Source organism: Gasterosteus aculeatus, chromosome 12, assembly GCF_964276395.1.
Source record: "Gasterosteus aculeatus chromosome 12, fGasAcu3.hap1.1, whole genome shotgun sequence".
NCBI lineage: Eukaryota > Metazoa > Chordata > Actinopteri > Perciformes > Gasterosteidae > Gasterosteus > Gasterosteus aculeatus.
The window spans coordinates 11746489-11770694 of record NC_135700.1 but is presented as its reverse complement, the minus strand read 5'-3'; the positions used below and the strand labels follow the sequence as shown (position 1 = coordinate 11770694).

General features: G+C 42.3%; 2 protein-coding genes and 1 long non-coding RNA gene across 4 annotated transcripts; 1 reads left to right on the top strand and 2 right to left on the bottom strand.

The window, feature by feature from the left end:
- Positions 1-5905: 5905 nt before the first annotated feature.
- Positions 5906-8526, bottom strand: LOC120813181 (uncharacterized). Its single transcript, XR_005710829.2, has 3 exons — positions 8359-8526; positions 8005-8110; positions 5906-6063 (listed from the first exon to the last, which is right to left on the bottom strand). It is a non-coding gene; the product is annotated as an uncharacterized LOC120813181 (long non-coding RNA).
- On the top strand, positions 8519-16912 carry LOC120813140 (eukaryotic translation initiation factor 4 gamma 2). Of its 2 annotated transcripts, XM_040169253.2 has the most exons (21): positions 8519-8778; positions 9829-9934; positions 10071-10127; positions 11152-11277; positions 11397-11499; positions 11934-12062; positions 12147-12213; positions 12305-12456; positions 12587-12697; positions 12776-12958; positions 13066-13207; positions 13285-13448; positions 13550-13657; positions 13781-13894; positions 13983-14087; positions 14251-14466; positions 14575-14833; positions 14923-15127; positions 15242-15450; positions 15537-15658; positions 15787-16912. In XM_040169253.2, exons 8-21 carry the CDS (start codon positions 12373-12375, stop codon positions 15850-15852), a joined length of 2088 nt encoding a protein of 695 aa, XP_040025187.1. In that variant the 5' UTR covers positions 8519-8778; positions 9829-9934; positions 10071-10127; positions 11152-11277; positions 11397-11499; positions 11934-12062; positions 12147-12213; positions 12305-12372; the 3' UTR covers positions 15853-16912. The 2 variants fall into 2 exon arrangements, with proteins under 2 accessions (XP_040025187.1, XP_077941567.1); XM_078085441.1 differs by lacking the exon at positions 10071-10127 and having other exon boundaries at positions 8567-8778.
- A 316-nt stretch (positions 16913-17228) lies between these two features.
- ctr9 (CTR9 component of Paf1/RNA polymerase II complex) lies at positions 17229-23917 on the bottom strand. Its single transcript, XM_040169227.2, has 23 exons — positions 23687-23917; positions 22814-22912; positions 22474-22713; positions 22266-22383; positions 22094-22183; positions 21743-21999; positions 21534-21641; positions 21214-21450; positions 20905-21123; positions 20570-20753; positions 20383-20471; positions 20106-20291; positions 19886-19973; positions 19654-19802; positions 19445-19561; positions 19207-19352; positions 19051-19122; positions 18806-18941; positions 18566-18709; positions 18330-18478; positions 18165-18255; positions 17976-18088; positions 17229-17897 (listed from the first exon to the last, which is right to left on the bottom strand). The coding sequence occupies exons 1-23, from the start codon at positions 23729-23731 to the stop codon at positions 17507-17509; spliced, it is 3468 nt and encodes a 1155-aa protein (XP_040025161.2). The 5' UTR covers positions 23732-23917; the 3' UTR covers positions 17229-17506.
- Between the last annotated feature and the right edge of the window lie 289 nt (positions 23918-24206).

Here is a 24206-nt window from a genome sequence, read left to right as displayed (position 1 = left end):
ATTAACGACAAAAATACATTTTATGCATATTGCTATTGTTGTAAAAAACATTTTGCAGCAATACTGTTGATAATATAGTGGGATAACAAAAAATCTTTTTCCCAAAAGATAATAGCTGATATAGACATTTTTCGTAATAAAAACTGTTGTCCACCAACTTGTGATCTTAGTCAAAGATCTTGTGTTAATTGCTGTTCTTCCATGTTGACTCTACACTTTTCAGTTTCAACTTCTTCCACTTATGTTGAAGGACAATGAGATGGAACCAGTGATCATCTGAGCCTGAAGATGCAGGAATTGATTGTGAGAGTCTCCTTAGACCCCGGTCTATTGCATTTATACTCGCTTGTCACCATTTGAGGTAAATTTTGGGAAATGCAATCCATCAGTCATCTGATCAAGGGAAGTCTCTATACCTGTCTATCATTTATATAACCTCCTTCAGATGAGATTCCACCAACTTTTCATTTGATTCTATTGATTCGTGAGGCCTAGGGGCAGATTTCTTACAGCCGGGCAACACATGATGGCTGAAATATGACTGCATAAAAGTTCTAACAAAGGCCATTCCTCCAAATCTCGACCTGAGAGGAAAGTTATGAAATAGCAAGTCCCGATGATTCGCCACTGGTGAAATCTCCCTATCCTCTCCTACTGTCTTCATTTGAGTCCACCTCCCTCTACTGCCTGTGACAGGATTTAGCTAACAGTAACAGTTGAAATGTGTATCTAACACAAGCTTGACTAGATAAATACTGACAGTTTAATGATATAGAAAATGTTGTTGTAATCTCAAATTTCATATAATCTCGAGTTGCACAGCATCCAGTTTAGAATCCATCAGTAAGAACCTGTTGGGTATTTGTTGGGCAGTGGCAAAAACCTTTGAATCCCCCCTTTGACCCATTCAGAGTGGACTTCAGTTGAACCACTGAGGCTGCGGGCACATCTCAAGCATGACTGTAATGACTCTGATCTGCGCTGACAGACAGAAACTGCAGACAGGACTTCAATGCTTCCCAGTGCAGACTTGAGCATCAGGACAGACGGAGAGAGACACTGAGAGAGCCAGACAGGAGCACGGCTCTCCCTTTGCTGAGCAGACGGTCTCGGGGCCGGTCACATTACCTCTGCCTGAACGAGTTTGTCTCCCAGCTGCTCAGCTGAGTCCTCACCCTGTCACTCCATTCTACTTGGATCTATATCTGTCCGAGTCTACGCTGGGAGGAGACATCTGGTCAACATGTGTAACGCACCCCAGGAACAAAACTAAAATCTGTACCATGTGGGAGTTGGCTATCAGTGTCAATACAACTCATCCAGCTCAGGAAAACGGGGTGGGCGATAGGAAGAGAGAAAGCGGCATTGAGGAAAAGAAACGTCCTTTTTCTGTTAGTTAACTGAATCATTGCTGTGTGCTTATTCTGAAAATCCATACCACAAACTTCAAACAAAAATTATTTGTATAATTAGGATTTTACCGTTTTATGTACATTTATTGTTTATGGTTCTGAGACGATTAACATAGTTTCCATAATTCGGCCTAGATTAGTAGAACATACTGTACATCTCCACATCTGCACACAATGTTCAATCAGCCGTTCTATATCCGGTTTCTATGGATCATGGTTATATGTGGACCCTGGTCCTGCCTCCTGTAATGGCCCTTGTGAGATCTACTCATACAAAGGTCATATCTGGAATGTGGTTGTTCCTGCAGTGGTCCCGCCTAACATCCACTGTCATTATTATTGGTCTTATTACTATTGCTGACATCATCACTTTCTTTGTTATCATTTTAATTCTACTACATTGACTAAAGATATTATTAAGTAGTCATTTCAGTCAGTAATCCTTTTATCTCCCTTTTAGGGTTTTTGGGGGTGAGTTTTTCCCGTGCCGATGACAGGGTTCCAGCACAGAGGATGTCGTATGTGTACAGATTACAAAGCCCTCCGAGGCTAATTTGGGATTTGGAATTTTTGGCTATACAAATAAATGTAATTAAATTATAAAGAACAAATGCTATACAATTTATATACTAATTTCCCCCCAAAAAGTGATCTGAATGGGAAATGGTGTGCAACAAAGCATAATATCCATGTCAAGATTCAGAGCTATTTCAATCATGCCATAAACCAGCATCAGCGATATTGATCACTCCACCAAGCTCGCTATGGATAATGATAATTCAGCTATGCGGTGAAAAGATCTTACAACAGCGAGCGGTTGAGTGATGGTCTGACCCTTCTGACCCTTTCAACAACCCGAATCTCAGCATTTTTCCCAGAACTGCCTGATCCAGGAAATTAGTTCATTATGATTGGCTTCTAGGCGGAGTAAATGTCAATACATATAATCAATATTTGTTTTGTTGTTGATTAAAGCAGTTATTATGTCAAACAAAGCAGTACACACACCTGTTGGGTGCTACCTCAGAGGATGCATGTCAACAATACAGGAATGCATTTTATTAACTGCTGGTTTTCAGCTATTTTAATTCCACTGAGAGCCACAGCAGGGTGACATAAAAACGTCAACTCACATTGAGTCGAAAGAAATAATGAGTCTGTAAGCTTATCCATGTTCCTCATATTTACTCATTAACGCATGTGACTGATGAAAGCCCCTCAGGGTAACCTCCTTGCGGTCTTATGTAAAACACTTCAAGTCCTATTTATTTATGTATTCATTTATTTATTTCAGTAAAGTCAAGCTTGGGGTTGTAAAGCCATGTAAGTGAGGAAATTCCACAGCTTGGAGCTATTTTTTTCTTTCTTTCTAATTCATTAAAATTGCAATGATACATATGACCTTTGCTGTATTCTTGAAATGGAAAAACTCGTGCTCTCTTATAATTTCATGTTTCATATGCATTTAATATAGTATCAGCCACACATAACCCAACATTATTGAGCAGCAAAAAGACACAATCCATCAGTAAATGCCATTATGAATCAAAAAGGGTGCTTTAAAAGCACTAGAGCAGTGATAGCATTGTTAAAATGACAAATGTGACATGTTCTAAAGGGGCTGATGTTTTTAATATTAGCTGTATCTAACATATATTTCATTATATGTTGCAATACGTTATTTAGTTCTTAACACCTTTCACAAAGTATTTGGGGCTGGCAATCGCATTTATATAAAACGAGATGTAATTTGTAAGCAGTAGTAAGTCATTGCAATGAAAATGAATACTGGGTTGTCTACAACATTTTAGAGTAGAAAGAAGCAGTAAGCTCTTTGAAAAGCTACCAAACCTCTGTTGGCTGCCTTGTGTTTGCATGCAGACTGAGAACATTGAGCTTCAGTGACATTGTGCAGTGATTCAGACAAATTACTTTATAACTTGTCTGGGTGTTGAGGGAAGTTATTTGTGTGATGCCCAGTAGTTCTTTGTCCTCACAGAATGATGCTGGCTTTCACACAGGACAAAAAGCGCCTCAGCGTCTGTCCCACGATGAATGCTTGAGGGCTTTATGTATTCACCTGGATTGATGTCATACTTTAAAAAATAGACATTTACTTACCCTGAAACATATACTGTATCATCCGGAAGCTGTAAAATGTCCAGTGCTCAACGTCAAAGTACAGCTGCTGGGAATATCATTGATGTAGCAATTATTTGGTCACTAGACAAAGTATTGGGCAAACAGATAAAACAGTCAGAAGATCAATTGTACCACAATTCATCTAGAGGGAACAAGCAATATCTCCTTCTATTGTCATGGAAATCGAAACAATAGCTGTCAGGATATTTCTCTTAAAACCAAAAATGCCATCCTCCGAACAACAAAGAAATTAAGTTGGAAGAATTCAATCTTTAGGGACCACGCGTGTTTGTACAGACTAATGGTGGTCATCTAACAGTGGAAACCCTCAATGTGTGTGTGCGTGCGTGTCTCTGCATGTGTGTCTGTGTGTGTGTCTCATGAGTGTCTCTGCGTTGTACACACACGTGACGTGACTTGAGGATGGGTTTTTTTCTGTACATCTTTGTCATTCATTAACTCATGTTCCAATGCTGGAAAAGTGTTTAATCATACGAAAAATTGATAACTACGTGTACAACTTGAATAACTGATAACTTCTTTTGTGACCAACAAGATTGGACGTTCAGTATGTTGGCTCTTTTTTTTTTAACTCTTGGCCCAGGACAGATGAAATAGTTTGACTTCTCCCGAGGGGCCTCTCTGTGAGCATCTCATGCTAATGCCATCAGGCCAGGTAGAGCCCGGCCAGAGTGCATAACCGGAATCAGACGCACAGCTTGCCAGTGATGACTCAGACGGTCCCTCAAGCCCAACACAATTTGGCGCACAGGACCGCCACCATACCTCAGCATATTCATCCAGTACGTGCTCACAATATTGAACGCACTATCCGCGAGAGCGGGATTGGGAGTCGTGTATGTTAATTTGTAATGTTTGAGGCCACACACTCTCTCTGCCATGTATGACCTGCACTCTATCAGCAACAAATAAGAGCCAATTAGATGCTAAGCGTGGACACCCTTATGTGGTAAATGAGAGGCATGTTGTGGATAGAGGTCTCTGAAGCTGAGGAGGGAGAATAATTCAGCAGAGCTGCGGTTGTTAACAATTAAGCTTGCATTCTTGAAAGGATTTTATCCCTCAGTTTACTATTCCTCGATGGATGATTTTGAAAAGTGTTGACCCGGTCGTCACTGAGAGTATCGAGCTCTGGTAATCCTGACGTGTGCGTGATCCGTGGAGTGTGTTTGTACTGATATGTGCACATCATGGAGATCCAGATGGGAATTCAAACAGCAAGGAAGTAGGGTTATTTTATTCATATATTTGTGAAACATTTTAGTTGAGAGTTCAGAAAGTGTGTGTGTGTGGGGGGGTATTTTTTTTTTAAAGAAAAAGAAAAAAGAAGAATTTGCATAAAAAACAGTTTAAACCCAATGGACACAAATAATGGCTACATTTCAACAAATTAAAACAGAATGTAGAACTGTAGCACCATCTAGTGGCTTTGATGAATGAAACTCAAATGATCTTTTGTCCTGTTTTTTGGCTCGGTCTTTTCTTTTATTCATGACTTTTCCTATGCTTCAGCTTTAAAAATGGAAACATATGTGTAGGAAACTACATATATGTCTAAATAACGCTCGGTCTTAGTCAAAGTAGTGTGAGATGGCATAGAGTCTGTGACCTCCCAGAGGAACCTTGATCCATAACTTGTATGTCTCCCAGTGGTGTATATTCTCTGTGATGGTTGAAATGATATTCCTAATAAGAAATGGTCTCATCGGAAGCTTAATATGATGGATATTTCCTCTTTGTACTACTTTCTGGAAAATTGGGTAATTCATCAGTTTCACTGAGTAATTCAAAAGCCCTCAGGAAAATATTATTGGATATAATATATTTTCAAAGCTGTTTAATTCACTTCTGTATTTAATGGCACTGGAGGGAAGGTTTTGGATGGAATTTCATATCTTGCTCGATTATCAGTGTCATTGCTACAGATTCCTCTATATAAAGTCTTAATTTTAGAAAGCTTCCCTACAGCAGATTACATGATAATTGAATGCATCCCATTTAACGGATATCTTTGTTTTATAGATTGGGAGATGCTTTTCTTTTCCCTTTTTGGAAACAACCAACGTATTATCATGCTCTAGGCCAGAGTTTTATCTCGTTGAATCTAGCGTTGACCTTTGGGCAAGACTCTTTGTGGCTAGCTTAACTGTTTAGTTCGATGGTTTATTATGTTCTAATTATAGAACCTACAGCGCACCTTTGAATAAAGCTCCTTTCCACATATACTACTCACCAGATCTGACTCCTATATCCCATATCTGAAATCAGTTCGGCTGACAGAGATTGACTGAGATTTAATAACATAGAAAAGAGCGACACTCGATCAAGGATTTGCAATTCAATTTACTTGTGATGCACATTCAGCCATTTTGAGGTATCGCCGAAGTAAAGTTGAGGTCTTGTTCTGGTCTTTAGACAAAATCCATCTCCCAACCTGTTGTCCTTTGTAGCTGTCCAGCATCTTTCAATCACGTCACAAGGTCTGTTTCTGCAGATGGAGTTTTCCAGTCAGAAATACACCGAATGCATGTTACATTTTTTGAGCACTTTCATGGCAGCAAAATTGACACTGTTTGCCATGATGAGATTTTCATGAATTAACCCAAATAGTTGGCCAGATTTTCACTCTGGACAATTATACAGAAACATATTCTGCGGGACTTCTGTGATTAGCCTGCTAAAAAATGACAATGCAACACACCTTTAACTCCCAGATCGGGATTGTAGGAAGAAGTCAAGATACAGAGTGAACTATTGAGCTCTCAAATATCTAGCTTCATATTTAGGATGTCATCAATAGTGAGACTGTTGCAGTGCATCTGACAATGCATGTAAAGTCCTCTAGAAATAATAAAATTGATGTATAATATACACAAAGCTTCTCCAGGATCATCATTATTATTTCATTTGAAGTGTGGAGCTTGATTTCACAGGATTTGATCAAATCTACACCAATACTCATTCCGTCTTGTACGATATCAATTTATGTGCGTGCAATATAAATACTCTATGCAATATAAACACTTAATATTTCCTGCATCATATGTGCAATAATATACAACAAACATAGCACATATACAGTATAACACTGAAGCATATAATAGACGCAGAGGGGAAAAAAAGGAAAACAGCAAAACTGAAAAAGACAAATGCACATATAGGTAAAACAAACCGGCAGGACTGACAGCACGTCAATGCCTGCACACCTGGTTGGCAACAAGCCCATTCTTAAGCTTCTTCTTGACGGTTTTGTACGCGTGTTGTGCACTTATGTGTGGTGGCAGAGCATTCCACGAGTAGGCTACCTTCACAGAGAATGTAGATTTGCTAAACCAGCTTGACATATGTGAAATAACACAATCACCTCTTGAAGCAGATAGTGAGTCTGCTGCTTTGACTGCTTTGTTCAATAAAATCACCAAGTGGAGGCGGGGCCATACCATATAAAATTTAAAAAAGCAGACACACATCAGTAAATTTAATGAGGTTCTCCCAACTCAGAATATGGTATTTGATGAGAATATTGCAGTGATGGTTGAAGTGTTTTTAGGGCTTGTTTATGGAGAATGTGAGTAGATTTTAATGTTGTGCTGCTGTATTTAATTTAAAGCCAGCAGCAACTTGTTATCAGGAACTAAGCAAATGTCACATTGTATTGGTAACACATTCCGAGCAAGCACTATAAAAATTCACGAGTTGATTGCCAAGGTATTTGTTTCATTAGAATTATGTTCATGTTCATGGGCGTTCTTGCAGAATGCGTTACCCGTCTGGTCTTGCGCGGTAATAATTTCCCGGCCGGAAGTGACTCATGTTGCTGAATCAAAGTGAACAATCATATGGATGTTATATTCTCATTAATAAACTCCCAATCTGCAGAACTTTTTATAAAACTGTTACACTTCCACTCCACTGTACAACAGCCAGAGAAAAACATAATGAGGTCAGGCAATAAAGTGCAGACCTCTCTGGAGACAAATCCTGAAAAGTTTATATTATACTGACTGAGCCTAGCTGGAAAGAAGGGGAAATTGTTTTACATCTCATGCTAATGATGGTACTAAAAGAAAGGTCAAGTCATCACTATAGACATAGGATTCATCCTGGGGGTCTCATGAATATCCACTGCAAATTATATAGAAATCTTGCCCTTACGGTGGCTTTTGAAAGGTTACGTAGTCTTCCGAACCATTAGGAATCCTCTAGTTGACGACGTCATGCATATTAGGCCAGTACCTTTTTAGATATCTTGACTCATTGCATCCACCATGCCGGTGGGCAGAAACTAGAAGAATGTGTGTGAAACCAGCATGTAAGTCATCATTGAGTGGTTTATTAATTAGGAATTATCCTTCAGGCTCATCCACAAACTATGGGCATCAGGGTAGCAGAATACATTTTGTTTGGATGCTGTGTCGACAGCCTTTACCTCTCCTCTGTGGCATCCTTGAGTAAAGAAAGACCGAGTCCCGAGTGGCTCCAAAGTCCATACCCCGTAGTTAACACTAAGCTGGGACATCCCTCTGGAGGTCTCCCTGAGAGGTTCAATAAAGTTTCACTAGCAACTTTACAGTCCACGTGGTCATGAAAAGGCCCGATAAAAATAACAACTCTCTATAATGAATCAAAATAATCGGATGAAAAGCCAATATCATGACATAATTAAAAAAGTCTTAAAAGTCTAATTTGGAATCGTATTTTGACTCTAAATCAGTTTACACTGTTATGAATATCAATAATATGAGATATTAACTCATGTTAACTACCATGCAATAGTGCCAACCTGTTACTTAATTCTTAAACTCTGATTTATATTCCAGCTGTGACGATCAGTAATCCTCGGTGCCGTGGCAAAGAATAAACCCTCCGGACAAAACACCAGCACCACATGTTATTGGGATGAGGGCAGATTGCGAAACGTGCGCGAGTTTTCCGTGCGTAACGTGGACAGGGTGGGATGATGACGCTGGAGATGGCACCATACAAATAGCGGCTTCCGCATGACGTAGATAAGCAGTCAGCATTCTTTCTCTGCGCTAGCAGGTTGCCATCACCGTCTGAGCCGTCGTGTTTTCGAACAAAAATACCACCCAACTGCATTGGTGTAAAGACGATTTTTTTTAGCTCAATTCCATCGTCTATCTGTTTTTTTTCTTATTTGGACGACCATCCAGCTTTCACACTGACGTTCTTTTTGTAAAAGGTGAGCTGTCTCGATGGGTTTCTAGCCCGGCTAGCATTCAGCTAACTTAGCCAAGCCACCGGTTTGGTAGGAAGTTCGTGTTCTTTACGATTTTATTTTGTTTTCCAAGCGGTGTACTACCAACGTGAATTATCACGTTCGGTTCTAACGGACTTCATTGGTGTTATGATGTATAGATTTGCCGGTTTTACCTTTTTAGGAAAACCTTGTTTTTCGAAGAGTTTCGGCCAACGTTAGCTTATTAGCTGTTAGCGTACCGGCGGCCTGCTGAACAAAACCTCACAAGATGTCGCTGTGTGGACATCCGGTGTCTGAACAAAGACCTCATAAAATCAGCTGATGGGATTTTGTTTTTAGTCTGTTCTTCGTCATGTTATGTCCATATCCAGTATCATCACGTTGCATAACATATATGTAACGTTACAGGTCACTCGTTTTAACGCCCTGATTTTTTTTCTCTTTTTTTTTCTCCTTCCTTTTTTTGGGGAAAATCTTGTATTTTCGGGAGGTGCGTTCGAGCCACGTAATATAAGCAGATTAACACATTGGTGCTTTACGATTCATTTTGATTCCAAATTATTAATGAACCTCAAGTTAATTGACATAATTCCAACGAGGCACGTGTTTTTTCTCCTTCTTCCTGTGGCGCTGCCATCGGTGGTTACGGTTTAACGAGTTTATATAAGGTACCCATTGGATTATGATTAGGATTCGCCGAAGACGGTTTTAACAAAACCAGTCTCTATTGTTTCACAGTAATCAGAAACCCAAAGTGCCACAACACCGCTACGCTTGGTGTTCTTGTACGACGCAGCCACGATGCCGCTGCTACGCGACTGTTACAAAATCCCATTTCACGTTTCAACGCTGAGGACAAAAAGACATCCGATCATTTATTTATTTTTTATTTCTTTACACAACCACGCGTACGATGACAGATTGATTTTGAGCGTGCCTGTGATGCGCTCGATGACACTGAAACGCGACTGCGTTTTCGCAGCGATTAGCTGTGAGCTAACATGTTCCCTTTGTATCCGCCTCTGCTTGCAGGTCGCTCTTTCCTTCCCTTTCCCGGAACATTATTCTTTTCAGATATACTTTGTCAAGCCGCCAAAGTGGAGAGTGTCGTTGCGTCAGGGGGTCCTTCTCGTTTCAGGTATTGGTCATTTATGTTATTGCATCGGCCCTATTTATACTGCTGAACACTCACACCATCTTAAATAAAGGATTAGGCTCACGTCTACTTATGTTTAGTTAAAACCTTTTTTTCCTTTTTTTTTTTTTTATCACAGTGTGGGGGGAGGAGGTGGGGGTGCACCTCAGCACTATCCCAAGACTGTCGGCAACAGGTGATTTCCCAAAGTTTTACACTTTCTCATGGAACACCTAGTCATTCTTAACATTAATATTAAATCCATAATCATCTCCTTAAGCTTAAATTGCACTTGCACATATTTATGTTTTTCAACACGTCTGGGGAATAGTGGCGTTTTCTTTAACCATATTGGTACCCTACACACTGGTGGTGGTTCCTAGTTATAGTAGCACTATACAAGTTTACTCCACTTTGCCAATGATTCAGGTTGATTAAACATTGTCATTAATATTTTTGACATCAGCTGAAAGCGCTTGCGCTTCGTGATTTTAACAGTGTTAAAGTAAGCCGTACCTTACCTTTCAAGCCAAATCGTTTTTTTTAATTGGAGTTAGAAAAAAAAATCTTACTCTTAGCCGGTGAATCCGCGTGCGCTGGTATTTCCCCTTAATCCAGGCAGACAGCCAGAGATTAAACATTGGTAAGAGCTGCCAACGTTGTCATCAATGCTGTGAACATATTCAGGAACTCTATTCTAGCCTTTCACAATAAGATCCTGCTTCCACACCCCCAAACAGTGCAATAAAAGCACTTTCATCATCATCACTAGCATTGCCTGGGTGTTTTTATTACTTTCTCTCATCAAAGAGCAAGTAGAGGGGAATGCGAGCTTTCGCTGCCCGGTCAGGGCACCTCTACGTTAATGTCTCAAATTACTCACATGCGTAGTTTCAACTTGCTGTGTGGTGAAGTAAAAACTATTTCCACATCGCCAGAGTGACATAATCTCATCGGCAAAAGCTCTATTCTGAGAAATGTTGTTTTGGGGATCCTGTGGATCCTTTAGTCTACCTAAACAAATGAGTTGGGTGCATAAATGACAGGAGCATCTGCAATGGTGGTGGAAAATATATTTTTAAACGTGTATATACCAAGCCCTATTGCGTAATGGTCGGGCATCTGTAGATTGACCTTTCGTAGATCAGACACTGGATCAGGACTGAATACCTGTTGTAATGGGTCATTTTTATCTGTATTGACTCCTGTGCTTTTTCCAGCGAGTTCCTGGGGAAAACCCCAGGTTCTGGCGTTCAGAGATGGTTACCTTCTCGAAGCACTAGACGAGATGCCAACTCCTCCAACGAGAAAGGGCAAAATGACGCAATCTTTAGGAAAGTGAGAGGGTAAGTTTCTATTTCCTCAAGGTATAATGCTTTAGTTGATTGGAGCATTTCTATTGTACGCCTGGACCGTAATACCCGTCTGTGGTCTTTTCAACTCGTGTCATTCTCTTGTTTTTTAGCATACTTAATAAGCTGACCCCAGAGAAGTTTGACAAACTATGCCTGGAGCTCCTCAATGTGGGTGTGGAATCGAAACATGTTTTAAAAGGAACCATCCTGTTGGTGGGTATTTTAGTGTATTGCACTGTATTAAAATTAACACCTAAACATAGTAATTTTTAGAAGCAATGTGTAAAGTTGTTCTAGTCCTAATTTGGAAGTGAAAGGGCCGTAGTCCTTAAGTGGGAACGTTTAAATGGCATCTGGTTTATCTTATATTCTATACAGTGCCATTAAAAGTCTTGCGGTGTGAAATCGGGACTAATCATAACTCATGCGAACAATGCAGTCATATCCTATTGAATTAATACTGCAGCGAGGGGGCATTATTCTACTTTACTACACGCTAGCATGAGTAAGTTATTGGACACACTTCTAAATCACAAAAGTACACCACGCTACTCTTGGCTTGCTACAGCCTCTGGAATTTCAAATGTTGGTGGGGATTGTGTCATAACTGATTGATTTTTGAAAATATTTTCTTTTTTTTATTCTAGATTGTTGACAAAGCCCTCGAAGAGCCAAAGTATAGTCAGTTATATGCTCAACTATGCCTTCGCTTGGCAGAGGATGCACCGAACTTTGAAGACCCGACAGAAAATCCAGTAACAAATAAGCAGAATACTGTAAGTTTGTGACATAATTCATTTTCACAGGGAGGTTGGCTTTGCTGCTCTGTGGTTGTTCATTTTTAACTATTTGTTTTACAGACCTTCAGACGGCTTCTGATTTCCAAGCTTCAAGATGAATTTGAAAACCGCACCAGAAATGTCGAACGTAAGGGATTTGAACTATATGTCATGGTTGTTTACTAAATATGCATAAATTGTTCCTTGTAGTCAACTCTATTGCCTCCCCTGCCCCGTAGTCTTTGACAAACATGACAATCCGCTCACCTCCGAAGAGGAGGAGCAGCGTGGTATTGCAAAGAGCAAGATGCTGGGCAACATCAAATTCATCGGGGAACTTGGGAAACTCAACCTCATCCATGAATCTATCCTTCATAAGTGCATCAAAACAGTAAGTTCTGTTGAATTTTTAATTCATTTTTTGTATGTACTTTATTTGTAATTTGTTTAATCCCATACTGAAATGGCACTTTTAAGTATCAAAATCAAGCTCTAACTTTTAAAAAAAAATTTTTTTTAAGCTTTTGGAGAAGAAGAAGAGAGTCCAACTCAAGGACGTGGGTGAAGACTTGGAATGTCTCTGTCAGATAATGAGAACAGTGGGACCTAAACTTGATCATGAAAAGGCTAGGGTGAGTGTGCAGACTAACACCCAGTAACGGCCTCCTCTCAAACGGTTTTGTTGTATAACAAACGCCTTCTCCTTCCAGTCCTTGATGGATCAGTACTTCAGCCGCATGCAGTCCTTAACTAACAGCAAGGAATTGCCGGCTAGGATTCGGTTCCTGCTGCAGAACACAGTGGAGCAGCGGGCAAACAACTGGGCCGCTCGCAAAGCGTATAGCGACAATGGACCAAAGACGATCAACCAAGTTCGTCGGGATGCAGTAAAGGTTAGCTCTCTGGTCCAGTTTGATTTAAATTGTGTGGACAATTTTAAGAAGGATTACCAATGAACTCTTGGCTGTCCTGCAATCTCACTTGATTCTGTGCCTTGCAGGATTTGGGTGTTTTTATTCCACCTCAAAACGATGGCATGAGAAATGAATTCTTCATGGAAAACTCCTCCTTCCTACCAACAAGGATCAAATTTGACAGAGAAACTCTTGGTGGGCTGGCTGATATGTTTGGACAAATGCCTGGTATGTCACTGCTTTTATTCCCTTGTGTGATTTTGGGAAAAGAAAAAAAAGTCTCATTAATAAGTATTGATCCGTAGGAAGTGGCATTGGTACAGGTCCAGGAGTCATTCAGGACCACTATTCCCCGACTATGGGACGCCATCGCACAAACCCGCTCTACAATGGCCACATTGGAAACAGCAACGGGTCACACCAGCCTCAATTTGAAGCGGGAAGCAAACCGTATACAAAACCAAACCAGGTTTGTGCATCTACTGTCCTTTTTCAGTACTTAAGAATGACCACTACTACAGCAAAATAAATTACTCACTACTTTTTTTTTTTTTTTTTTTTTTTTTGAAGGGGCAGAGTTCACCGGTTTTCAACCACAAACAGAATCATGCTGTGCAGATGCAGCCTAAAGATATGGCTCCACGATTTGGCAAGAAGGGGAAAGTCAATGCTGATGAGGTAAATTGAGAATGCTTTTTTTTTTTCATTGTTTAAAGGGCACCCAATAGTTGGGATCCCATTAATAAAGATCCTGTTTCAGCTGGTATAATTGCTTGAAACCTGCGCTCTTCTCCACTCTAGATCAGCCTGAGGCCCGCGCAGTCTTTCATCTTGAGTAAAAAACAACAAACCCCGAAGCTGCAGCCACAGATGACCATGATTCCTTCAAGTACCCAAGGTTCCATACTCGGACAGGTAACCTTTTATATGATTAAACACAACTGCGGCGAATGGATGTGGTAATTCTGTGTTCCAGACAACTCATGTGGATTCATTTGTTTAGTCTCCACAGCTTGGCCTGAAAATCAATCCCCCACCAATTCAGGAAAAACCTGCCAAGGTTACCAAAAAGGCTCCGCCTACAAAGGAAGAGTTGCGCAAAATGACGGTAAGTTAACTAAGCTATACTCTACAAGGTAGTGTCTTCATTTTTTTTTTTGTGCGTGGATTGTAGGCCCAAAATGTTGTATTTATATTATCAGGCAGGGTACGTTTCTTTGTTAAGACTACGGCCATTTGAATCATCACAACCCTACTGTTCTTCTTTTTAGGAGACCTTGGTGGCCGATTACCTGAACAACAAGAACATCGAAGACTCAGTGAATGCTGTGAGGGAAATGAAGGCACCAAAGCACTTTTTGTCCGAGATGCTGAACATGATCGTGGTCTATTCCCTTGATCGTTCAGATGAGGATAAGGAGCATGCAAGCACCCTGGTCCTTGCTCTCTGCACAGAGGGTCTCGCCACGGGTGAAAATCTAATGCAGGTCAGTTTAAAAAAAAAAAAAAGTTATTCAGAAAGTATTAAACATGAGTTTTACACAATCTTAACATCAAGCCGTTCTTCTTCCATAATTACTGTTTTTATTTGACAGGCGTTTTTGAGTGTCCTGGACCAGTGTCCTAAGATCGAGGAGGAAGTACCACTGGTGAAGTCGTACCTGGCACAGTTTGCTGCACGCGCGATCATCACTGATCTTGTCAGCATCTCCGATCTGGCCCACCCTCTGGAGAACGGTGCGCATTTCCCACTATTCCTGCTCTGCCTGCAGCAGATTGTCAAACTGAAGGACCGTGATTGGCTGGCTGACCTATTCCAGCAGAGCAAGGTCAACATGCAGAAAATGCTACCTGGTACGTCCAAACCCCCCCTCTGGCCGCGTTTTTATACCTAATGTTATTTGTTGGTGTCTTTTGCTAATCCTTTTTGTATTGCTTCATAGAAATTGACCAGAACAAGGACCGGATGCTGGAGATTCTGGATGGCAAAGGTCTCAGCTTCTTGTTTCCACTGATGAAACTGGAGAAAGAGCTGCTGAAGCAGATCAAAGTAGATCCCTCTCCCCAGTCCATCTACAAGTGGATCAAAGACAACATCTCTCCTAAACTCCACACCGACAAAGGCTTTGTCAACATCCTCATGACCAGGTACAGTAGTGGACAATGCCATGCTAAAACTAGTTGTCTCCTTTATCAAACCCCTGAATGTTTGTATTTCCCTGTTCAATGAAACTGCATACTGATTGTGCGTTTGCCTGCCAGCTTCTTGCAGTACATTGCTTACGAGATCAACCCTGACGATGATGAAGAGCAGCTTTCAGCGCCCACTAAGGAGCAGCAGGATGAGGAGAAGCAGCAGCTGCTGGCTTTCAAGCCAGTGATGCAGAAATTCTTACACGATCACATTGAGCTGCAAGTCGGCGCGCTGTATGCCCTGCAGGTTCACTGCAATACCAAGGGTTTCCCCAAAGGTATTTACACGCCAGTATAGCAGCTTAGGCCCAAGCCGGGTATTAAACATGGATGACAAAGCTTAATGTTTACTCTGCTTTTCCAGGTATGTTACTGCGCTACTTTGTCAACTTTTACGACATGGAAATAATTGAAGAAGAAGCCTTCCTTTCATGGAAAGAAGATGTCACCCAAGAATATCCGGGGAAAGGGAAAGCATTATTTCAGGTAATGTGTAGGTTGATACAGATGATTAGAAACTTGTATATTATGGAAATGATTAATGTAAGACTTGCTGTCTAAAGTTCTGCTCCAGAATATTTTGCCCTAATTGAGATGGTGGGTTTTTGGTACAGGTGAACCAGTGGCTGACCTGGCTGGAGACTGCTGAAGAAGAGGAGTCTGAGGATGAAGAGTTCTGAGGAACAGGCCAAAGCCATGTGTTATCAGGATGCAATGAATACTTTTTTACTTGTCTCCATAAGCCCCTCCCAGTCGTGTCCCCAATTCCTTTCCCCTCTTATTGAATAATTTCCAACCACTGTTACAATTCATTCCACTACGAAATGTTTTGCCAGCGTCACCACCGTTGTATTCATATTGTATTTATGCTTTCCTTTCAATCCAATTTGATGTCCTGCAGCGACGGTTTTTGACATTTCAATCTTGGTATGTTTTCTTTAAAAGTAAACAGTATTTTTCCAGGAAACTGTACCAGCACCAAAAACTGACCCATCTTATCACCTGTTACATCTGGTAGGAGTCACTAAGTGCTGCCATAACTATTTACTCAAACTGTTTACAAAAGAGACAAGTCTTTAACATACTTCATAGAGACATTTCTCATTGTCTGCATTTTGTTAAATCAGTTTCTAGGTGACTGTTGCGCAACATCACGAGTCATTGCAAGTAGTAAGATACCATTTCCCTAATTTGTAGAAACCATCCTGTGAGTTGCGGTTTTGGGCTGCCATAACTATAATGGTTTAATGTGCTTGGAAGCAGCTTTTTTTCTTTTTTTTTCCTGATAATTCATAACACTCTAAATTTGGATAATGGGCTGTTTTTGATTTGCACAGTGTGATTTCAGTTATCTACATTTCGTTTAAAGAATCAATAACCATCTTTTCCGTACAAATCTTTTGTGCTGTTAGACATGGATCTGTGTGGCCTTTTTAATTTATCAATTCATATGGATATACCTCTTATGTATCTCGGACTATACTTGAATGTCTCGGTTTTATCATTGAGACAGCCAAAGCTTAGTTTCCTGTGCACCAGTTGTTCACCACCATGTGTGGAAATTTTACGTTGGTTTGCCATATTTGTCGAGTTTTTAAATGGTCTTTTTAATCTCCATGAAATAACAAAGAATGTACTGTATGTGTACACTTTCTCCTTCTTTCGGGGTGTCACCATGATAAGTGCAAGAAGTTCAGTGTGCAACTACAGATCAACCTTGAATAAAGTTTAACAGTTTAATTCTTTGTCCTGCCAATTTATTGTTCCCTCTGAAACTTGATATAATCGCTGTTCAGTTAATCTCCAGTCTGCCTGTTTTTTTTTTACATTTGCTTTCTGGTGTTCTACCACAGTATTAGCGCGTCAGTACGTGTCCCTGGGTGCACGTTGCCTTCAGCTCTTGTAAATCCAACCTGAGGTGTTGCAGCTTACAGGGAGAAGTCGACCTTATTCTGACACGAGCTTCATTATTTGCATACTGGAGCTTCTTGTGACATTTCACGAAATCTATACTTCGATTGCAGAAGTCCACTTTAGTTTAACGCAGAACACAATGCACATCTCATTTTCTTTTATTTGACATTTTGTCGAAGCATTGTTTCCATTCTGGGTCACTTCTCATTTAACCATCTTTAATAGAAAATAGATGTTTAACAAAAGCATCTGAAAAGAAATTCCCAGTCATACGTGAGTACTACATGGCAATGCTGGGTAAACAATATTACACTTTTTTAACTTTTTTAAGCGAACTCCCCAGCCGTCTCAAACTCATATCCCTTTAATAAAAATTCAGAAGTAGAGCTTCCCGTGTTGCGTGGAAATAGCTTTAAGAGCTTAATCGCTGTCATTGTTGGAGGCTTCTGGCTCAGAGCCATTGTCGGAGTGGCGCGGGGAGCCCTGGATGTCTGATCCCGCCTCAGAGCCCCTATCTGACCCCCGGCCCGACGCTGCGGCGGGTGAACTGGGCCTGGACTCGTCGTCGGACCCCGACCGACTCCTCTTGCTCTCATTGTCCGACTGCTCCGAGTCCGACTGCCGCTGCACTCTCCTCTTCTTCACCGGACGGTCACTGCCAGAGTCGTCGTCCTCCGAGCCACCAGAGCGCCGAGGGCTGCCCGCCTCGCTGCCCGAGTGTTTCCTCCCTCCGTCCGACTCGCTGTCCGATGGAATCTGCTTCCTGTGGCCGCCTCCATCATCGGATCCTGAACCGCTGTCTCTTTGGTGTCTGTATGGGAGAACGTGCATTCATCAATTTCCCGATGCCCTAAAATGTAAATTGTCATTTGAACTTTGATGCTCTTGCCTGTCTTCGGCTATTTTCAGGCCATCCTCATCTGACGAGGACTCCGAAGAGGAGATGATGGCCTTAGACTTGATCTTTCCTTTGAGAGACGGCGGCAGACGCTCAGGCTGTTGCTAAAAGTGATGAGAAGGAGTTAAGATAAATAGAAAACCAGAATCCCAAAATAACATTGAGAGAACCAAAAAGTACCTTTTCCACCCGCTTGCGTTCTTTGGGTTTACGCTGCTTCTTGGGTCGTGATCCTCCATCCTCGTCATCACTGTCATCCCCTCTAGCAGGTCTGTAAGATAAATGGCTCTGAGTACCTTGTGTGCCTCGTGCAGACGTCCCAATCAACGCCAGTAACCGACTCACTTCCGCTTCTTCTTGCGCGGCTTATCTCCCTCCGCGCCCTCATCCGGTTCGCTGCCGCTGCCCCCCCGCTTCTTCTTCTTCTTCTTCAGCGGCAGGTCTTCATCGGAGTCATCGTTGACAAACTCATCCATGTCGCCTCCTTTCTTACGCTTAGAGACAAAGAAGAATGGAGAAGGTCATCTACGCCGCACTCTGTGCAAGTTGGCCTGGAGACGAGTTTGTTATCAGAGACTCACGCGTCCACCGCTCTTCTTCTTTTCTTTGGCCAGTTCCTTTGATCCCTCTGCGAAGGTGAGCAGGTTCTTGGTCTTCTCCACGTACAAAGCCCTCTGCTCCAAGAGCTTCTTCTGTTCCTCCGCCTCTTTGTTCCGCTTCTCCGTCTAACAAGGTTTGAGGATGACTTATTAACAAGAAAAGCGATGCAAAAAAGGAAACCTATTTGTGATCAGTTACAACCGAAAAGCTTCCACAAGTACCTGTTCTTTCTTAATCTGTTGACGCAGGATGTCCCGTTCCTGCTCTTGTTTGGCACGGAGCTCCTTCTCCTCCTCATCCTGCTTCCTGGCTCGTGCCACGTGGTACTGAGCCTGACTCAGAAGGTCAGAGCACTGCCTACAATCCCACAACACACACACGCACCAAATTATTGGGTTTAAACCAAGAAAGATTTAATGTCAAAATCGTCATCTTAAAGCTGTGATGGAATTAAACCCAGACCGACCTGGCTTCAGAAGCGGCGAGAGCCAGATCAAACCTCATCTTGTCGCCGGCCTTGCAGAGGTAGCTGAAGTACCTGAGGGAGGAGGTGGCACAATGGCAGGATTAGAGCAGCTGGAGGATCCCACTGGGAGGAGGAAGTAGAAATCAAGGTTCCCACCTGTGAGCCAGTTCCAGCTCCTTGACAGCGCTGAGCACAGCCTTCAAGTTGCTTTTCTCATCTTTCAGCACTAAAGTAGCCAGTCTCTGGAGCACCAGGGCCACATTGAACATGAGCACCGTGTCGCTGGGCGCCACGTGGCGGGCCTTGATCGAAACGCACCAGAAAGACAAAGCTGTACTCTCCTCATATTGTCACATGAGACAAAAGACTTCTTTTTCTCTCCCTGTGGTGTTACCTTCAGCAGCATCTGCTTGCAGTCTTGCAGTTTGCCACATTTGAAAAGTGCCCTCGCGAGGTACAGCAGCACCTCGGTGTTCTGGTATTTGTAAAATTTCTTCAGGCAGTTCTCGTACTGTGGAGCAGAACATAATACTCAACTGCCAGGGGGCGAAAACATCAACAAGGGCAATCGTTTCCGTAAGTCATCGGCGATGAGGCCTTTACCATCTGCACAGCGCTGATGTACTGCTTCTGCTCCACATAGATGTGAGCCAGGTTGAGCCAGACGTCACTGATGTCTGCCGTGGCCTCCCTCACCTGCGCAAACACGTCGCGAGCCTCCCTGAAGAAGCCCTTGTGGGCCAGGACGGCACCTGGACACCAGGCATCTACTTTGAGTACGATGGTACGTATAAAGTAGAAGTAATACAAATGAAATCAGTAAAACTCAACAGACCGATGCCATTAGCAGCGTAGAGGTTCTTGGAGTCATTTCGCAGGACTTGTTTGTATATGGCCAGGGCTCTGTCCTGGTGTCGCTTTTCCTGTCGAGACAAAAGTGAAGTAAAAACAGTCATTTGAGCATCTATTGTTTCCCTATGTCTATTCAAATTCAGATAAAACCAGTAGGAGATCTCCGTCACACATCAATAAAGGAGGAGATTAGTGAACGGCACCTTTTCCCGGTCTCTCGTGGGCTGGTGCAGCGTCTGCAGCCACACGTTACCCAGAGCCAGCATGGAGTAGGTGTCATTTTGTGTGGACGGCTGCTTCAGAATACGCTCAAACTTCTTTTGACCCGGTCCCCATTCCTGTTTGGCCAAGTGGAGGTTTCCAATCAGGGACCAAGCATCCGGGTGATCCTGCACCAAAGACAACCAAGCGCATGACGTTGAAGGGAGTTGGACATCTGATTTTAGCGGATCCGATTTTATTATATACACCCGCAAGTACCTGGTTAATCTGCAGGGCCTCTTTGAACCAATCAGAGGCCTCGTAGAAATTTCCTTTGTCGCGGGCCATTGCTCCAAGACGCAGATAACCTGTTGACCAAAACAAAAAGACAGGCAAGTCTTCCAAGGAACCACAAACATTCTTGTCGTTTCTACTTTTTAACAGTTGTATAATGTTGCGTGCTTACAGTCCACGTAGTTGGGATGCTCTCTCAGGATGTTTTTGTAGAGTTTCTCAGCCTCGTGAAATTCACACATGGCCTCGTACAGGCGGGCCAGATTGTAAGACGTAGTGACAGAAATAGCGTTGTAGTAATGCTCGTCATGCTCCCCTTCAGCTTTGGCCCGCTCCAGAGACGCAAGAAAGTATTTCTAAAAAGCAGGAAAAAACACAACCCGTTCGATGATACATTTGACTGTAAATAACACAATGAGAGACATGTCCACGCACTGTATGTGCAATGAATTTCCAGGAGAATGTAATTGTTCTATTCTACAAGCGGTTGTGTGTATTGACAGCTACCTTGGCCTCTCCCAGGTTTCCCAGTCTGAAGTGAAGAGCCCCGAGGTTGTTGAGGATCTCGGGTGGAACGTCGGCCTGCACCTTCTCCTGCAGGATGCGGGTGGCTGTGCCGTATGCAGACAGCGCTCCTTGAATATCAGTCTGCTCCATAATCTGAGCCAGCTCGATCCAGGCCTCCACGTCGTCTGGGTACTGCTCGGTTACCTTCTTCAAATGACCCTGGGGAGCAAAGACATGTTTTAGCATCTCTTTCAAGCTTACTTTAAACATCTTAACAAGCCATAGGATTAATCTGTACACCATACGTACTTTTGCAATGTCTCTCTTTTCCTGATCATCAGACGTAGCATAGAGAGACCCCAGGATTTTCATTGTCTCGTAGTTATTAGGGTAGGCTTTTAAAACCTTTTCGAAGCATTGTGCCGCATTGTCTTTGTCCCTTCGATACACATACATCTGGCCCAGGCCGAAGAAGGGCAACACAAAGGTGGATGAGGCAAACTGAGTGGCCTGGTAGTAATACTGAAACGCTTGGTCATAGTCCTCCTGAAGTAGAAAAAGAGATATCAGCGATGTACTTTGATAAGCAAATAGATTGTCATTTTACGCAGAATCAAGTCAGATCTCACCTGCACGTGAAATGAGCGAGCTAACTGGTAGCAGCTCTCAGCCTGCATGGCCTCGACCTCGGTGTTGTGGAAAGCGTGGAGGGCCAGATGCTGCACTTTACTGTAATCCTGATAAGAAAATAGAAGGCACAACGGTGTGATGACAGTTGAATCACACACTGGTTTAGAACTGTGCATGTATTTCAATTACCAACTAGACTAGCGAGTACCTTTTTGAAGAAAAAGTGGTTGGCGAGGTGGTTGAGCACCATGGGGTTGCTGGGATCTATGGTGTAAGCCCGAGACAGGAGCTGCACTCCGTTCTTGATGGAATCGGCCTCCTTGCTGTTGAGCTCCAAAACCGCCAAACCAACTAGAGCTCCCACACATTTGGAATTAAGCTCCAGGGCTCGGCCAAACGCCAAACGGGCCTTCTCCAGTTTGCTGAGCTTGACAAAACAGTGGCCCATCCCCAGCCTGACCTCAGCTGGAGAGAAGCAGGCAGACGGTAGATTAGGAACAATCTGCAACACAGAACTTCCACGGCTCTGTTTTGAGGAGGATGCAGGTAACTTCTTTACCTGGGCAGCCTGGGTTAGTGCGGAGGGCCTTTTTGTAGTACGCCAGTGCACCTCTGTAATCCTTTTTATTGAAGGAGATGCAAGCCTTACCTGTTACAAAAAACATGTGATTATTATTGTGACTTAATCACGATGGTTAAGATTGAGGTCTTATTTTTAATAATGAGCTTGCCAAGCAGAGCAGGGATGTTGTTGGTGGACTGATTGAGGACAAAGTGGAACTGAGCGTCAGCCTGGTCCATCTTGTCTCCTTCCAGCAGGCAGAAACAGGCTCGTCCCAGCAAATGGTTCTGAGTGAGCAAAGAGCATTTAGATTTAGTTATATTCAGTTGCAGGATTAGTGGAGAACCGGCGGTTTTCACACATCAATTATTTCTTACCTGATCGTACATGATGATCTTGTCGGCCATCGTGTAGAGCAGCGTGGCCTGCGTGATAAGCTCCTTCTTGGCATCCTTGTTTTTCTCTTTGCGTGCTTGCTGAACATAGTAAGCTGCCAATGTGTCCAGACAGGTCATCTGGTCTTTCTCGTGGTCTCTGTAGTCGAGGTTTCCATCGATACGGGCTGCTTCTAAAAGCTTGACAAAATCCTCTGTTTTGCCCTGCTTGTAGTACTCCAACTGAAAATGAAAGCGTGTGGAACGTTACAACTAGTGGGATGATTTCAATTTCTGGATTATTTCCAAGTCCTTCATCTAGCTGAGATTCTAGGTAACTCACCGCCAAAGCAATCCATATGTGCAGCTGTGTGTGTTCCTGCTTCAGGATGCTGATGACCTCGTCTCCTTCTGGCAGCTGGTCAAAGTCAAGCTCGATGACCTGCAAGACGTTATTAATCAAATCATTTAGTCTGACAACCATCTGACTCCATATATATTTTAATACATGAATGACTACGAGTCAATATAAAGATGCATGCTGTGAGAAGATAAAGGGTATTAACTACATTATTATACTGTTGTTACCATCAATGTAATACCACCCCCGTCAATTAGGCAGATTTGGTTGATTATGTTTTATGTAATTGTTGTACGTTTACATGTAATTTGCATCAACACGCTTAAGAACCTTGTTTTGTTCGATCGTCAATTCACTCATAATCCAAAACGGTCCGTGTTTCAATCTGCATTGCCAGATCCATTGATATAACAATTACCCTTCATCTACATAGTGATCGTTATATCCTCTGCTGTGAATTTTGCAGTTTGAAATGCCGTATAGCAACATATGGAAACTAATCCAAAGTTCTGTTATAGAAACTACTGTAACCGTTGGATTCAATATGAGTTGCATGATTAGCGCAATGATAGAAAACATAACAATAATTGACGTACTAACTTGCACCAGAACCCGCTCTCACATTTCTGCAGACTGTGCGGTTGGTAACGTCGGCTGCTAACATAACCGACGTTTACGTTTCGGGTCGACTTGCAAATACCTAAACATCTCATCGTGACATTACTCTACATCAAACACAAAAAACATGATCGCTGATGCTAGATATCGTTAGCATAAACGGCTAGCGGCACAGCGAGGTTCACCAAAAAAAAGTCAAACAAATACAATATAATTCACATATTAGACGAGTTTTACCTCATCGGTGTCCCGCAAAGGGATCTCAATGGAGCCCCGAGACATCTTGACTGGAGAATGGTACACTCAAGAGTTAGATGTATTAAAATATACAGGATCTCCAACCCGTTGTCTTTTGGTAGCTACTTCATGCTTCTGACAGGAAGCAACCTCACGGCGAGTGCAACGGAAATGGTGTCCGGGCAGGTCGATGGAGATCCACAAAGAGTTCCTCCTGGAGGTAAACACACTTGTTTCTTTGATGGAAACACGACTAAAGTCGCAGTGATAGTACTATCAAATAAGGTATTCGCATGAAAATATATATATTCTGCATTTATTCCATAACCATAGTTGTTTTTGAGTCAGCCTGATGGGATGCAGAAACAATTTGCTCACTAATTAAATACAATATTTACCATAATATAGAAAGGACCGTCAATTGCAGTGCCAATAAGAGGATTTAGCAATGGTCGCAACTGGTGAATTTGAAATGAAAAAATCCACCGTCGCAGACGTCAGCTGCAGTGGGGTGAGGTGG